Here is a 14956-nt window from a genome sequence, read left to right on the forward strand (position 1 = left end):
ACACATAACACACAGGCACACACATAACACACAGGCACACACAGGCACACATACTACACAGGCACACACATAACACACAGGCACACATACTACACAGGCACACACCTAACACACAGGCACACACATAACACACAGGCATACATACTACACAGGCACACACATGACACAGGCACACACATAACACAGGCACACACAGGCACACATACTACACAGGCACACACCTAACACACAGGCACACACATAACACACAGGCACACATACTACACAGGCACACACAGGCACACATACTACACAGGCACACACATAACACAGGCACACACATAACACACAGACACACATACTACACAGGCACACACCTAACACACAGGCACACACATAACACACAGGCATACATACTACACAGGCACACACATGACACAGGCACACACATAACACAGGCACACACAGGCACACATACTACACAGGCACACACCTAACACACAGGCACACACATAACACACAGGCACACACAGGCACACATACTACACAGGCACACACATGACACACACAGGCACACACCTAACACATAGGCATACATACTACACAGGCACACACATGACACACAGGCACAATTACATGTGTGCTTGCTCACTGTCTCTCCTCACCCCTCCATCTTCAACCAGCCAACCCCAATGGACCATATACTTTATTAAAAATATATAGTTATGGCCGGGTGCGGTGACTCACGCTTATAATCCTAACACTTTGGGAGGCCAAGGTGGGTGAATCACCTGAGGTCAGGAGTTCGAGACCAGCCTGGCCAACATGGTGAAACCCATCTTTACTAAAAATACAAAAATTAGCTGAGTGTGGTGGGTCATGCCTGTAATCTCAGCTACTCAGGAGGCTGAGGCAGGAAAATCGCTTGAAGCCGGGAGGCGGAGGTTGCAGTGAGCCGAGATTGCTCCATTACACTCCAGCCTGGGCAACAAGAGCGAAACTCCGTCTCAAATATATATATATATGGTTACAAACTCCGTCTCAAATGTGTATATATATATATAGTTACAAACTCTATTGTCAATCTGGGCTGGGCCCCGGGGCCGGAGGGACTGCAGGGAGGAAGGTATGCTCCCTCATCCCACCCCTCAGAGTCCCTCCTCTGCACCCAAACTCAACACCATCCAAGGGCCAAGGTGGCTGGCTTTGCGGGCCTCAAGGGGCCAGCCAGCTGGGCAGGGGAAGGGGCTAGGCTTGATGGGCAGGGTGGGGAAGGGTGCACAGAGAGGGACCATATCTCCTTGTCTGGCAGGTAAAAACGGCAGAAGGTGAATTTGGTGTCTCCATCTGTCTCCATTTATAGATATTTACAAAAGAAAGTCATGAGCAACAGGCCACAGTCATGCAAAAGAAACGCACCCCCCTCCCCAAACTAACCCCCTGCCCACCCTGAAACCCCGAGATGTCTCCCACCCAGCGGTCCAGTCACCTTCCCCAAGGTTCTGAGAGCAAAGAGGGCACGTCCTTGAAGAGTCAGTGGGGGAAGGGTGGTGGATCCGGGGACCCAGAGCCACCAGGAGTAGGTGCTGGGGGAACCCAGGCTGATTGGGCCGAGCTCTTCCCAGGCCAGGGTGCTGGAGTCAGGAGGAAGGGGTCCCCCAGTCTTTGAAACCCCCACCTTCCTCCAGAAGGTCCACGGAGCCAGGGTTGGCTCTGTCCTGAGTGTGGGAGGGGGTGTCCTGGCATCCTACCCCCGGCAGAGGCTCTTGTGGGCAGTGGTGAGGGCCGGGCCTGGAGGTCAGATAGCAGACTCCCTGCGGTAGGAGATGTTGTCCAGCGGGAGGGAAGCCTGCATGCGCTCCAGGTCCAGGTGGCTGCCGAACTCCAGCATCCGGATGATGCCCGCCTCCTCCTTGGAGCCGGCCTCCAGGCCCAGGCCTGCGGCCACTGCGGCCGCCGCAGCCGCCTCCTCCTCCATCTCCTCTTCCTCCTGGCTCATGAGGGCCAGCTCGTTCTCGTAGCAGAAGGCACTGGGAGGGGGCGGCGGGGCGGGCAGCACGGTGATCTTACTCTCCTGCAGCTCCCGGGCCGAGCAGCAGGGTGTGCCGGCCACCTCGTAGGTCTTGTGAAAACGCGAGTAGTCCACCTTGTAGTGGCTCTTCTCCTCAAAGACCACGGGCTCAAAGCGGTGGCCCCACAGGATCTCGCTGGCCAGGTAGGAGCTGCGGGCCTGGGTGGTCATGGCCGTGGCCTCCACCATGCCCTCCAGGATGACCACGATCTCGAAGTCCTCTGACTCCAGCTCCTCCTTGCCCATGCCATAGAGCGGGCTGTCCTCATCGATCTCGTGGACAATGATGATGGGCGACACCAGGAAGATGCGGTCCAGGCCGATGTCATAGCCCACGTTGAGGTCCCGCTGGTCCAGGGGCAGGTACTCACCCTCCTGGGTCATGTAGGGCTTGATGAGCTGGGCCCGCACGTGGGCCTCCACAATGTGGCTCTTGCGTAGGTTACCCACGCGCCACATGAGGCAGAGCTTGCCGTCACGCACCGAGATGACCGCATGGTGGCTGAACAGCAGCGTCTGTGCCCGCTTCTTGGGCCGCGCCATCTTGGCCATGATGGTGCCGATCATGAAGGAGTCGATGACGCAGCCCACGATGGACTGGACCACCACAGCGATGACTGCCAGCGGGCACTCCTCCGTCACGCACCGGAACCCGTAGCCGATGGTCGTCTGCGTCTCCACCGAGAACAGGAAGGCACCCAGGAAGCCGTTCACGTGCATGATGCAGGGCTTGGGGGCCGCCGGGGCTGCCCCGCCACTGCCCGCCGCCGGCCCGCCCGCCCCGGGCACCCCTGGGCTGGCCTCCAGGTCACCGTGGAAGAAGGCGATACACCAGAAGAGGAGGCCAAAAAAGAGCCAGGAAACAAGGAAGGCCGCGGAGAAGATCATGAGCATGTAGCGCCAGCGCGTGTCCACGCAGGTGGTGAAGATGTCCGCCATGTAGCGCTGTGACTTGTTGCTCAGGTTGGCGAAGTACACATTGCATTGGCCGTTCTTCTTGACAAAGCGGTTGCGGCGTTTCCGCCGGGGCACGTGGGCCTGGCCGTTGCGGCTGTGTCCGTGCATGTCCTGAAGCCGGCGTGGTCACCTGGGAAGACGCAGGGCCTGCGGAGGAGAAGCCAGACAGGTGAGATGCTGGGGAGCGAGGGGCCTCCTCAGGGCCACCCAGACTCAGCCCCTAGACTCTCAGAAGCAGGTGAGCCTGGACCAGGACCTAAGACTTCCTCTGCCGCAGCAGGCGGTGGGTGGCAACGGAGGGGGTTCTGATGACAGGGTCTGAGCCAGTGCCCCTGAGTCCGGCCCAGCTTAGAGATAGGGGTCCACAGACCAGGAAGCTAAAGCCACAAGGATACAGGTCCTAGTCCCTGCCCCTCAACACTGCCCCTCCGGCCCTCCTATGCTCACTGTTCTGGAAGCTTCCTGAGGCCCATCTCAGTTCCTCCCTGTCCCTCTGTCCTGCTTGCCCTGAGCATAGGGAGCCACGGAGGCTCTGGGCCCGGTCCCCTCCCTGGATTCCATCTATGGACTTTTGGGCTTCTTGGGGGCTGGACATCCTCCTGTAAGATAGACACTGGCCACCTGTGGCTCTTTACATTTAATTAAAACTAAATAAAATATTAAGTATAGCTCCTTCCTTGCATGAGCCACATTTTAAGTGATCAGGAGTCACATATGGTCAATGGCCACCACACCACACTGGACAGAGAAGACATATAGGAGAGTTCTAGCACTGAGAAATTTCTGGCCGGACACAGGGGTTCATGCCTGTGATCTCAGCATTTTGGGAGGCCGAGATGCAAGGATTGTTTGTGCCAGGAGTTTGAGACCAGCGTGGGCAACAGAGTGAGACCCCATCTCTACAAAAAATAAGAAAATTAGCCAGGCATCGTGGTGCATGCCTGTGGCATCAGCTACTCGGGAGGCTAAGGCAGGAGGATCTATTGAGCCCAGGGGGTCAAGGCTGCAGTGAGCTGTGATCATCCCACTGAACTCCAGCCTGGGCCACAGAGCAAGACCCCATGTCAAAAAAAGAAAAAAAGAAAAAAGAAAAAGAAAAAGAAAGTTCTACTGGAACCCGCAGCCCCACCTGGGTCTGAGCTACTTTCTTAGACTCTTCCCTCCCAGTGCTGCTTTGAGTCCTTGAGCCCAAATTCCTGCCCAGTGCCCCGTGGAGGAAGGGGGAGTCCCCAGCTTTGACTCCTCTGTAGACATCGCTATTCCCATGTCCCGGGTGGCTCAGAGAGGGAAAGCCAGCTGCCAGCCACAAAGCTGGCAGTGGATACAAACTTGCGTGGCACCAACATGAATGAGTTGATGGCGGGGAGACAGGGAGTAGGAGGGGAGGACACACTCAGTTCACCTCTCGGAGCTTCCACGTCTTCACCTGTAACATGGGCACCAAAACTCCCTACCTCATGGGACCTACGGGGACAGCAGGCGCTGGGGTAAAGCCATCACCCTCCTGCTTGCCTTCCCACACTTCCCAGGAGCTGGTGATAGGCAGGATTTGCCTGTCAAGCATCCCCAGCTGTTGCAGCAGAAGAGGCCCCTCACCGCACTGGGTGGCGGGATGTGCCTCGGGCCGTAGAGGACAGACCCTCTCTCCACCCCTCCCTGCCACTGGGTCCCCAGGGAAGACATGGTGCTACCCTGCCCCCAGCAGCTGGCAGGGCCAGGACTGGGCCTGGGTTCCCAATAACATTTTGGCCCAGAATTACATAAGGCTGGAAGTTTCTATTTTCTGTTCTATTCTTCTTCCTGATCTAATTGTGCATCTGTGGCAATGTTTATACACTTCCCCGGTTCAGGACAACTCGGTTGCTGCAGCAACCGGTACGCGCCAACGCTATAATTTAGAGATCAACAGCCTCAGAGCCTGCCTCTTCCCAAGAGAAACTCCCTCTCCGGGCCCAGGGAGAGTGAGCCCTGCCCCCACCTCCTCCCCCGCGGTCACCCACCCTGACTCCGAGTTCTTCTCCCTATTCCCCTTGTTCCCAAAGAGCTCCCTGGCTCCTACAGTCCTGGGTTGAAGTCCTAGATCCACTGTGTGACTTGGGCGAGCTACTGACTACTCTGAAACTCAGTTTCCTCATCTTGAAAATGGGGCTGGCCGGGTGCGGTGGCTCACACCTGTCATCCCATCACTTTGGGAGGCTGAGGTGGGTGGATCACCTGAGGTTGGGAGTTTGAGGCCAGTCTGACCAACATGGAGAAACCCCGTCTCTATAAAAATACACAAATTAGGGCTGGGCGCGGTGGCTCACGCCTATAATCTCAGCACTTTGGGAGGCCGAGACGGGCCGATCACGAGGTCAGGAGATGGAGACCATCCTGGCTAACACGGAGAAACCCCGTCTCTACTAAAAAATACAAAAAACTAGGCCGGGCGCCGTGGCTCAAGCCTGTAATCCCAGCACTTTGGGAGGCCGAGACGGGTGGATCACAAGGTCAGGAGATCGAGACCATCCTGGCTAACCCGGTGAAACCCCGTCTCTACTAAAAAATACAAAAAACTAGCCGGGCGATGTGGCGGGCGCCTGTAGTCCCAGCTACTCAGGAGGCTGAGGCAGGAGAATGGCGTAAACCTGGGAGGCGGAGCTTGCAGTGAGCTGAGATCCGGCCACTGCACTCCAGCCTAGGCGACAGAGCGAGACTCCATCTCAAAAAAAAAACCAAAAAACAAAAAACACACAAATTAGGCCAGGCATGGTGGCATATGCCTGTAATCCCAGCTACTAGGGGGGCTGAGGCAGGAGGATCGCTTGAACCTGGGAGGCGTAGGTTGCAGTGAGCCAAGATCGTGCCACTGCACTCCAGCCTGGGCAACAAAGTGAGGCTCCGCCTCAAAAAAAAAAGAGAAAATGGGCCAATGAGATATCATGCTGGAGACCTAACAGGTCATGCAGGCATGGCCTGTAATGCAAGGCTGGCCTTTCAGAGCTGGAGGCTCAGACCCTCTTTGCCCCCTCCCGCAGCATCCCAGCAGCCAGGGCTCCAGATGGAAACCTTGGGGTTCTGGGACCAGGCACACCTTCTGCTCTATAAATAGAGTTTTCAGGGAGGCCTTTCTTTGCTAAACATATTCCCCCTGTTCTGTCCCACTGCCTCAAATGGCTCCAGGAGCACCGCGGACTGTCAGGACAGGAGGAGCATAGGGTCACCGAGTTCAGGACCCTCATTTTATGTCTGAGGCCAAGGAAATCCAGAGATAGGAAGGACTTGCTAAGAGTCCCAGAGTGGGGCCAGGTGGGCCAGCCCTGAACAAGGCCTCACCCCCACCCCTGGGTTCCTCATCCACTTCCTCCCTGGAGGGGGCTGGGGTGGGTTTTGGGGCAAAGGCAGGGAAGAAATCAGCCAGTCCAAACTGGACCACCATCCACAGGTGTGCAGGATAGAGGCAGAGGGGACAGGGTGTGGCGGCCCAGGCCTTCAACAGGTGAGGTCACTGAGTTCCAGAGAGGGTGGGGGCCCCTGCCCAAGGCCAAACACAAGCCCAGGGTTCCAGGGCATCCCTGGTTCTCTGCCCGGTGGGATTGGCTCCTGACCTGGTGAGTTCGCCTGGTGCTGCAGATGAGATGTCTTCATGGGAGGGGCCTTGGGGTTAAGGGAGCCGATCCCCTGATGGCTACAGAGATTGGGCGTCCCCTTGCCAGCAGTGCCCACCCCTCCCCATTAGCGAGTGCCCAGGGTCAACCCTGAGCTTCCACAATCCCCAGCCCCAACGGCAACACTCACTCCCCAGCCCCTCCAGCCCACTGGGCTCCACAGTGCAGCCCGATGGGGACATAGTTTACCCCTCACCCTGACACCTCCCCGACAGCTTACAGCAGGTATCCTGAGCTTTTGCTATGTGCTGGGTCCTGTCTTGGGTTCCCAGTGCCCCCAGCACATCCTGGAGCTTAGCAGGAAAGCTGCTTGCCTGGCACTCCTCAGACCTGGCACCCTTCCCCATGCAGCAGCCCCTGGGACACCCCATCCCCCTGAAAACCCTTGGTCTGCAGTGACTTGCTCAAATAAGTGCATGCTGCTGCCACCACAGACCATTTTAGCAAGAGAGAGAGGTTCCGCTGCTAATTCGAGGCTGACCTGTGCAAGGCCTGGCCAAAAAGTGAAGGGTATGAGCTGGGCATTGTGTTCTCATGTGACAACCACCAAGAGATGGCCAGGTTTTCTCTTCCTTGTCACATGGGGCTTCCTGGGGAAGGCTGACGATGGCAGGAGATGGTCAAAAGGCCTTGACAATTCAGTACCATCCTCCTCTGACTAGTGATATTTTTTTTAAAAAGAGCCCTGCTGGGCGCGGTGACTCGCACCTGTAATCCCAGCACTTTGGGAGGCCGGGCAGATCCCTCGAGGCCAGGAGTTCAAGACCAGCCTGGCCAACTTGGTGAAACTCTGTCTCTACTAAAAATTCAAAAAAATTAGCCAGGCATGGTGGTGGGCGCCTGTAATCCCAGCTACTAGGGAGGCTGAGGCAGGAGAATTGCTTGAACTTGGGAGGCGGAGGTTGCAGTGAGCCGAGATTAAGCCACTGCACTCTAGGCTGGGTGACACAGTGAGACTCCATCTCAAAATAAATAAATAAATAAATAATAAAATAAAAAAGAGCCCTGGTTGTTTAGGTGTCTGCTTTATCCCTATGATTAAACTACTTTTGTGGGAGGCCCCCTGCCACGGCCCTGCATGTGACCTTGAACAAGTTCTTCCTCTCCCTGGGGTCAGGTCCTCCTCCAATTAAGGGACTACTCATCCTCCCCAGCTTTTTTGAAGGTCACAGAGCTTGACATATAAATGATAGAACCAGAGGGATTGGTGAAGTGGGGCCTGAGGTTTCTGAAACCCCCAGTGTGGGCCACTAGCCCATGGCAAAATGAGCCTAAGAAGGATCAATGGGCCAGGCGCGGTGGTTCACGCCTGTAACCCCAGCACTTTGGGAGGCAGAGGCAGGCGGATCTCTTGAGGCCAGGAGTTCAAGACCAGCCTGAGCAACATGGCAAAACCCCATCTCTACAAAAAATACAAAAAAATTAGCTGGGCATGGTGGCACACGCCTGTAATCCCAGCTCCTCGGGAGGCTGAGGCATGAGAATTGCTTGAACCCAGCAGGCAGAGGTTGCAGTCAGCCAAGATCACACCACTGCACTCCAGCCTGGGCAACAGAGCAAGACTCCATCTCAAAAAAAACATCAATGGTACCGCTGTCCTTTATATCCTGGGACTCTTTCAGTTGCAAACATTTTTTTAGAAAGTGATGGTCACAGGAGATGCTGACTGCTTTTAAAATGTTAATGTCTTTTCTTGGCAAAATGAAGAAGTGACAGTGCTACACCAGTTACCAGACTTTTAATTTTTAAAAATTTATTATTGGCCGGGCGCGGTGGCTCACGCCTGTAATCCCAGCACTTTGGGAGGCCAAGGCAGGCGAATCACCTGAGGTCAGGAGTTTGAGACCAGCCTGACCAACATGGAGAAACCCGTTTCTTTTTCTTTTTTTTTTTTTTTTTTTTTTGAGGCGGAGTCTGGCTCTCTTGCCCAGGCTGGAGTGCAGTGGCCGGATCTCAGCTCACTGCAAGCTCCGCCTCCCGGGTTCACGCCATTTTCCTGCCTCAGCCTCCCGAGTAGCTGGGACTACAGGCGCCCGCCACTTCGCCCGGCTAGTTTTTTGTATTTTTTAGTAGAGACGGGGTTTCATTGTGTTAGCCAGGATGGTCTCGATCTCCTGACCTCGTGATCCGCCCGTCTCGGCCTCCCAAAGTGCTGGGATTACAGGCTTGAGCCACCGCGCCCGGCCAGAGAAACCCGTTTCTACTAAAAATACAAAACTAGCCGGGCGTGGTGGTGGGTGCCTGTAATCCCAGCTACTCGGGAGGCTGAGGCAGGAGGACCACTTGAACCTGGGAGGTGGAGGTTACAGTGAGCTGAGATTGTGTCATTGCACTCCAGCCTGGGCAACAAGAGTGAAACTCTGTCTCAAAAAATAAATAAATAAAAATAAAAAATATTACTTTTTTTTTTTTTTTTGAGACCGAGTCTCGCTCTGTCTCTGTCGCCCAAGCTGGAGTGCAGTGGCGCAATCTTGGCTCACTGCAACCTCCACCTCCCAGGTTCGCGCCATTCTCCTGTCTTGCTCTCCTGAGTAGCTGGGACTACAGGTGCCCGCCACCACACCCGGCTGATTTTTTTTATTTTTAGTAGAGATGGGTTTCACCACGTTAGCCAGGATGGTCTCGATCTCCTGACCTCGTGATCCGCCCGTCTTGGCCTCCCAAAGTGCTGAGATTACAGGTGTGAGTCACTGCACCCGGCGATTATTACTATTTTTTATAGAGAGGGGGTCTTATTATGTTTTCTAGGCTAGTCTCAAACTCCTGGCCTCAAGCTGTCCTCCTGCCTCAGCCTCCCAAAATGCTGGGATCACAGGCATGAGCCACTGCGTCTGGCTTTCTTTTAATTTTACTGTGCTGTAAACATCCAAAATCTGCAGGTCTCTAGTCCAGACTTCATTAGCCAGCTGGGGAAACCGAGGCCAAGAACAGGGCATGGCACCGTGTCCAAGGTGGCACAGTAAGTCAACAACTGTGGAAGGAAGTTCAGGCCTCACCACTGACACCAGCCATTCTGCCCCATCCCGAGGAATTAGGGAGGGGCTGCAGACTCTGCCTCCTGGGGGTCCAGAGGAGGCAGGAAGACCACCCCAACCCTGTCAACTTTTAGGTTTTCCCGACAATTTTAGGACACGAACTTATCTGTCCTTGCCCACAACCCTCTTTGAAAAAGAAACGCTGATCAGCTTGCAGCAGCCTTGGCAGGTCCCAGCACCTGGAAGGCTTCGAGGGCAAACCTCCTCCCGAGACCCGTGCCACTGACCAGACACATGATGGCTGTTGCAGGGGCACCTCCGCCAGGCCCTGCCGGAGCCAGGCAGCAGCTCCAGCCCTGCCTGAAACTCTGCTCCTTTAGACAGCAGCAGGGAGCTCACGCCTGGGGAGCAGTGGCCAGTGCCAGTCTGCCAGGCTGTCATGTATCTCATGTCATCCCATCACCAGACTTCGAGGTGACTGTTACTGGGTGAGACAACCAGGGAAGTGATGTGACTTGCCCGAGGTCACAGAGCTCAGCCTTGGGGACCTGAGGAACCAGTCATCCTCTCTCTCCAGCCCCTCTCAGGGAATTTCTGCCAACTCCATGCCAGGCGCTGCCTCCTCTCTCTCACTGAAGCATCACTGTATCCTTTGTGTATTTAACAAGTATTTATTAATCACCTACCACAGTAACAAGAAGGGTTGTTATTTCTCCTCCCCAGCTGAAGAATTGCAGGCTACAGAGATGCCGGGGGGTTGGGGGATGATGCTGAGCTTGGGGGCCACACAGCAGCAGTGACAAAGCTGGAACTCTAACTTGAGTCTGACTGGTTCCAGGTCCTTGGCTCACCCTGGTCCCCAGCCTCTGGCTTTGGGACCCCTTCTCCTGCCATATCACCCGGCTCAACCTGGGACCCCCAGGCTCTCCCCATCCCTCCAGACCTACCCTGAGCCCCTGAGGCTCTCTGACCCTGCTGCTCTGAGCCCTCAGGCCTCACTGTCTATCTGTAGCACTTGGCCTCCGTTTGATATGAAAAATTGTACTGGTTAAACCCATATGTTTGGGGTGGCAAGACCTGGCTCTCAGTCTCAGCTCTGTCACCTCCAAGCATATCCTCTTTGAACCTCAGTTTTCTCATCTGCAAACTGGAGATGATGATACTGGTACCTTCCTCATCAGGCCACTGCCTTGTGAACATGACAACCACCATGCATTATTACATTGCAGGTAAAGTGCAAAAACTAATGTTGATAACAGTGATGACAAAGATGCAGCTGCTGATGACCGAGAATGCTGCACCGGCAGCCGGGAACCCCTTCCACTCCTGACTCCACCACTAACATGCTCTGGTCAGAAGTTCCTTCCCTCTGTCTGCGAGATGGGGGGGCCATCATGGCTCCCCGGCAGGAGAGATGGGAAGGTGTACAAAACAAGGCACTCAGACAGAGCTTGGAGTCAGGTGACAGATGGGGGATGCTCCTGAGTCTCCTTAGCCCCAGCCATCCCTGAGCCCTCCTGGGCCTAGAGGGGGAGGCCGGCTCTCCAGCAAACATCCCACCAGAGGAAGCCAGCACAGGGCAGTGGAGGTCAGGGGACACAGCCCAGGACATAACTCAGCGCACCAAGGACGGGTCCTGAAGGGTGGACGATTTCCCTAGAAGGAATAAATAGAATTGGCTGGGCACGGTGGCTCACACCAGTAATCCTAGCACTTTGGGAGGCCAAGGCGGGCGGATCACCTGAGGTCAGGAGTTTGAGACCAGCCTGGCCACCATGGTGAAACCCCGTGTCTACTAAAACAAAAATTAGCCAGGCATGGTGGCGGGTGCCTGTAATCCCAGCTACCTGGGAGGCTGAGGCAGGAAAATCACTTGAACCCAGGAGGCAGGGGCTGCAGTGAGCCGAGATCGTGCCACTGCACTCCAGTCTGGGCAACAGAGCAAGACTCTGTCTCAGGGAAAAAAAAAAAAGAAAGAAAGAAAGAAATAGACAGAATTGACACCACTGTTCCATTTCCCAGCCCCTGAGGAGCAAGCAGTCTGTCCCCACTCCAGCTGAGGCCCTCAGGTCTGATTTGACTGGCTTTCCACTCCAACGTGTGGAGCTTTGCAGGGGGGAAGAGAACTCAAGAGCCCAGGGCCACGGCTCTTTGAGCTGTACCCCTCCAAGGGTAAGGGGAGCCAAAGACAGACCGAGCCACAGGAGACACTGTGGCAGGGTCCCCACCTGCCACTGCCCTCTGCAGGTCCTATAGTCCCCTGTCCCTGGGAGGCCTGACTCCCTCCTCTTCATGAGTCTCAGGAACGCCCCTCCTGGTGCAGCGGCTTCAGCTCTGGAGCCTCCAAACAACTTTGTGCCCAGGTGACCTTATGCGAGGCACTTAACCTCTCTAGTCCCTGCATGCCCCATGTTTAGGAGAAGCTAATAATAGAGCAGACTTCCTAAGGCTGTAATGAGGATAAATGGGATCATGCACACCACGTGCCCAGCCCAGAGTAAGTGATCGATAAGGTGCATTTTACTCAAGGCTGAACATTGCTCCCTCTTGATTTCCTCCCCTGAATTTCAGATGCAGCATCCCAGAGCCCGCTTGGGCCTCATCCACAGGGCCCTACCCAGTTTGTCTTCATTTACCGCACTAGGGAGCAAGTGGACAAGAACAGCAGCGCTGGATCACACAGAGCTGGGCTGGAATCAGGCTCAGTCCCACTTGGCTCTAGCAGGTCACTGGATTCTCTGAGCCTCGGTATCTCCATTGGTGAAAGGAACATCGCAGTGCCTACCTGCAGGGCCTGATGTGGATTGTCCCAAAAACGCATGCCACATGGTGGGTACTCAAGAAAGTCGTCTCCCTCCCCACCTTCTTCCGGACCTGGAAAGCCTGTGGCACACCTAGCCCCTCCCTCACCAGGCAACCCTCTGACATCGCAAAAATCCTGGCTGAGCATCTGAGCACTGAGCACGCATTTACTCTGTGCTTTACACTGATCGATTCCTATCATCCTCACAATGATCTCAGAGGAAATTACCATTACCCCTGTTTTAGAAGAAAAGCAAGGCACAGAGAGATTCAGCAACTTGCCCAAGGTCACACAGCTTATGAGTGGTAAAGCCAGGATGTGGGCCTGGGCAATGGCATCAAAGCACACTAACAAGGCATGCTACTGTCCTGTCTCGAAGAAATACTGTCACACGCTTGCTTCCATCCAGTAAGCATCCAGTCCTACTACGTGTCCGGTTCTGTGAAGTCAGTCCTATGGGGAAGGAGAAACTGGATCACAGGGCAAGTTGGAGCCAGGACCCAGGTTCCTGATTTCAGGTCCAGCCAAATCCTGGAGACCAAGCTTTGGGCTCCACAGGGGCTTGAAGCAGCGGGGGGTGAACCGGCTCATTCCTCCCACTCTGCACCCCGCCAGGCCCTCCCAACCACTTGGCCGGCAACAAGCAAGCAATGCCCCCGACTTGGAGCAGGCTGACAAGCAAGTTCCTCACAATGTCCAGCAGGCCTTTGTCAGGGACAAATCACAGACCCTGGGGGCTGGAGGACCCAGAGGCCACCTGTTTCAACCCACGGGTGCGCCCTTTGCTGAATTGCTGACGCCAGGCCTCTGCCCTTGCTGGGGCTTCCCACCCTCCACAAATACCTGTGCCCATCTTCCCCACAGGGATGTGAAGGTCAGTGGATCCCTGAAGTTTCTCTTTTCCAGAACAACCTCAGCTCCCCAGCTCCCTCAGTGGCGGCCGGTGGGGCTTCAACACCCCACTGCCTCGCTGGGGCTCTCACTCAGTTACTATGGACTGCATGCTAGCTGCGGGCCAGACGCAGGCCTTGGACTCTGCCGGCTTGTGGATGAGCTGGTGAGAGACACTGGATGGCAGGCATTGGCCATCCCAGGTGGCCGGATGCGCGTGGCGTTAAGCAGTTTGAAGGAAAAGTGCAAGATGGAGTGAGACAGAGGAGGGGGCTCCGGTTTGATGGGCACCTCCAAAGGCCTCTGTGAGAAAGTGGCAGAGCCAAGACTTGGGTAGTAAGTGGGAGTCGGTCAGGAGAACTGTGTATCTTTGTGAAAGTGGGGCATAGAATACTCCAGGAGGTCGGGTGCAGTGGCTCACGCCTGTAATCCTAGCACTTTGGGAGGCTGAGGTGGGCAGATCACTTGAGGTCAGGAGTTCCAGACCAGCTTGGCCAACATGGTGAAACCCTGTCTCTACTAAAAATACAAAAATTAGGCTGGGCATGGTGGCTCACGCCTGTATTCCTAGCACTTTGGGAGGTCGAGGCGGGTGGATCATCTGAGGTCAGGAGTTTGAGACCAGCCTGGCCAACTTGGTGAAATCCCTGTCTCTACTGAAAATACAAAAATTAGCTGGCCGTGGTGGCAGGAGCCTATAGTCCCAGGTACTAGGGAGGCTGAGGCAGGAGAATTGCTTGAACCTGGGATGGGGAGGTTGCAGTGAGCCGAGATCACGCCACTGCATTCCAGCCTGGGCGACAGAGCCATACTCCATCTCAAAAAAAAAAAAATTAGCCAGGTGTGGTGGCTGTAATCCCAGTTACCTGGGAGGCTGAGGCAGGAGAATTGCTTGAACCTGGGAGGCGGAGGTCGAGATCGTGCCACTACACTCCAGCCTGCGTGACAGAGCAAGACTGTAAGAAAGAAAGGAAAGAAAGGAAAGGAAAGGAAGGAAGGAAGGAAGAAAGGAAGGAAGGAAGGAAGGAAGGAAGGAAGGAAGGAAGGAAGGAAGGAAGGAAGGAAGGAAGGAAAGAGAGAGAGAGAGAAAGAAAGAGAGAAAGAAAGAAAGGGGGGCCAGGTGCAGTGGCTCACGCCTGTAATCCCAGCACTTTGGAAGGCTGAGGTGGGCAGATCATGAGGTCAGGAGATCGAGACCATCCTGGCTAACATGGTGAAACCCTGTCTCTACTAAAAATACAAAAAATTAGCTGGGCGTGCTGGTGGGCGTCTGTACTCCCAGCTATTTGGGAGGCTGAGGCAGGAGAATCGCTGGAACCCAGGAGGCAGAGGCTGCAATGAGCCGAGATCGCGCCTTTACACTCTAGCCTAGCGACAGAGCAAGACGGAAAGGAAAGGAAAGGGGAAGGAAAGGGGGAGGAAAGGGGGAGGAAAGGGGGAGGGGAGGAGGGGAGGGGGGAGGGGAGGGGAGGGGAGGGGAGGGGAGGGGAGGGGAGGGGAGGGGAGGGGAGGGGAGAGGAGAGGAGAGGAGAGGAGAGGAGAGGAGAGGAGAGGAGAGGAGAGGAGAGGAGAGGAGAGGAGAGGAGAGGAGAGGAGAGGAGAGGAAGTTCCAAAAGTCTGAGTTTGGTGTTGA

General features: G+C 55.3%; 1 protein-coding gene across 2 annotated transcripts in view; it reads right to left on the reverse strand.

Annotated features, from left to right (window-relative positions):
* Positions 1-551: 551 nt before the first annotated feature.
* The window catches only part of LOC105464451 (potassium inwardly rectifying channel subfamily J member 4), a 29919-nt gene continuing 15514 nt past the window's right edge, over positions 552-14956 (reverse strand). Inside the window, exons 1-2 of one of the 2 annotated variants that reach the window (XM_011712374.3) lie at positions 6595-6672; positions 552-3154 (exon numbers count right to left, since the gene is read on the reverse strand). In XM_011712374.3, the coding sequence (XP_011710676.1) occupies positions 1778-3115 (1338 nt within the window). In that variant the 5' untranslated portion in view covers positions 3116-3154; positions 6595-6672 and the 3' untranslated portion in view covers positions 552-1777. Of the gene's footprint in view, positions 3155-6594; positions 6673-14956 lie in introns of those variants that run through there. The other variant, XM_011712373.3, reaches the window with a different exon arrangement.

This window comes from Macaca nemestrina, chromosome 15, assembly GCF_043159975.1.
Source record: "Macaca nemestrina isolate mMacNem1 chromosome 15, mMacNem.hap1, whole genome shotgun sequence".
NCBI lineage: Eukaryota > Metazoa > Chordata > Mammalia > Primates > Cercopithecidae > Macaca > Macaca nemestrina.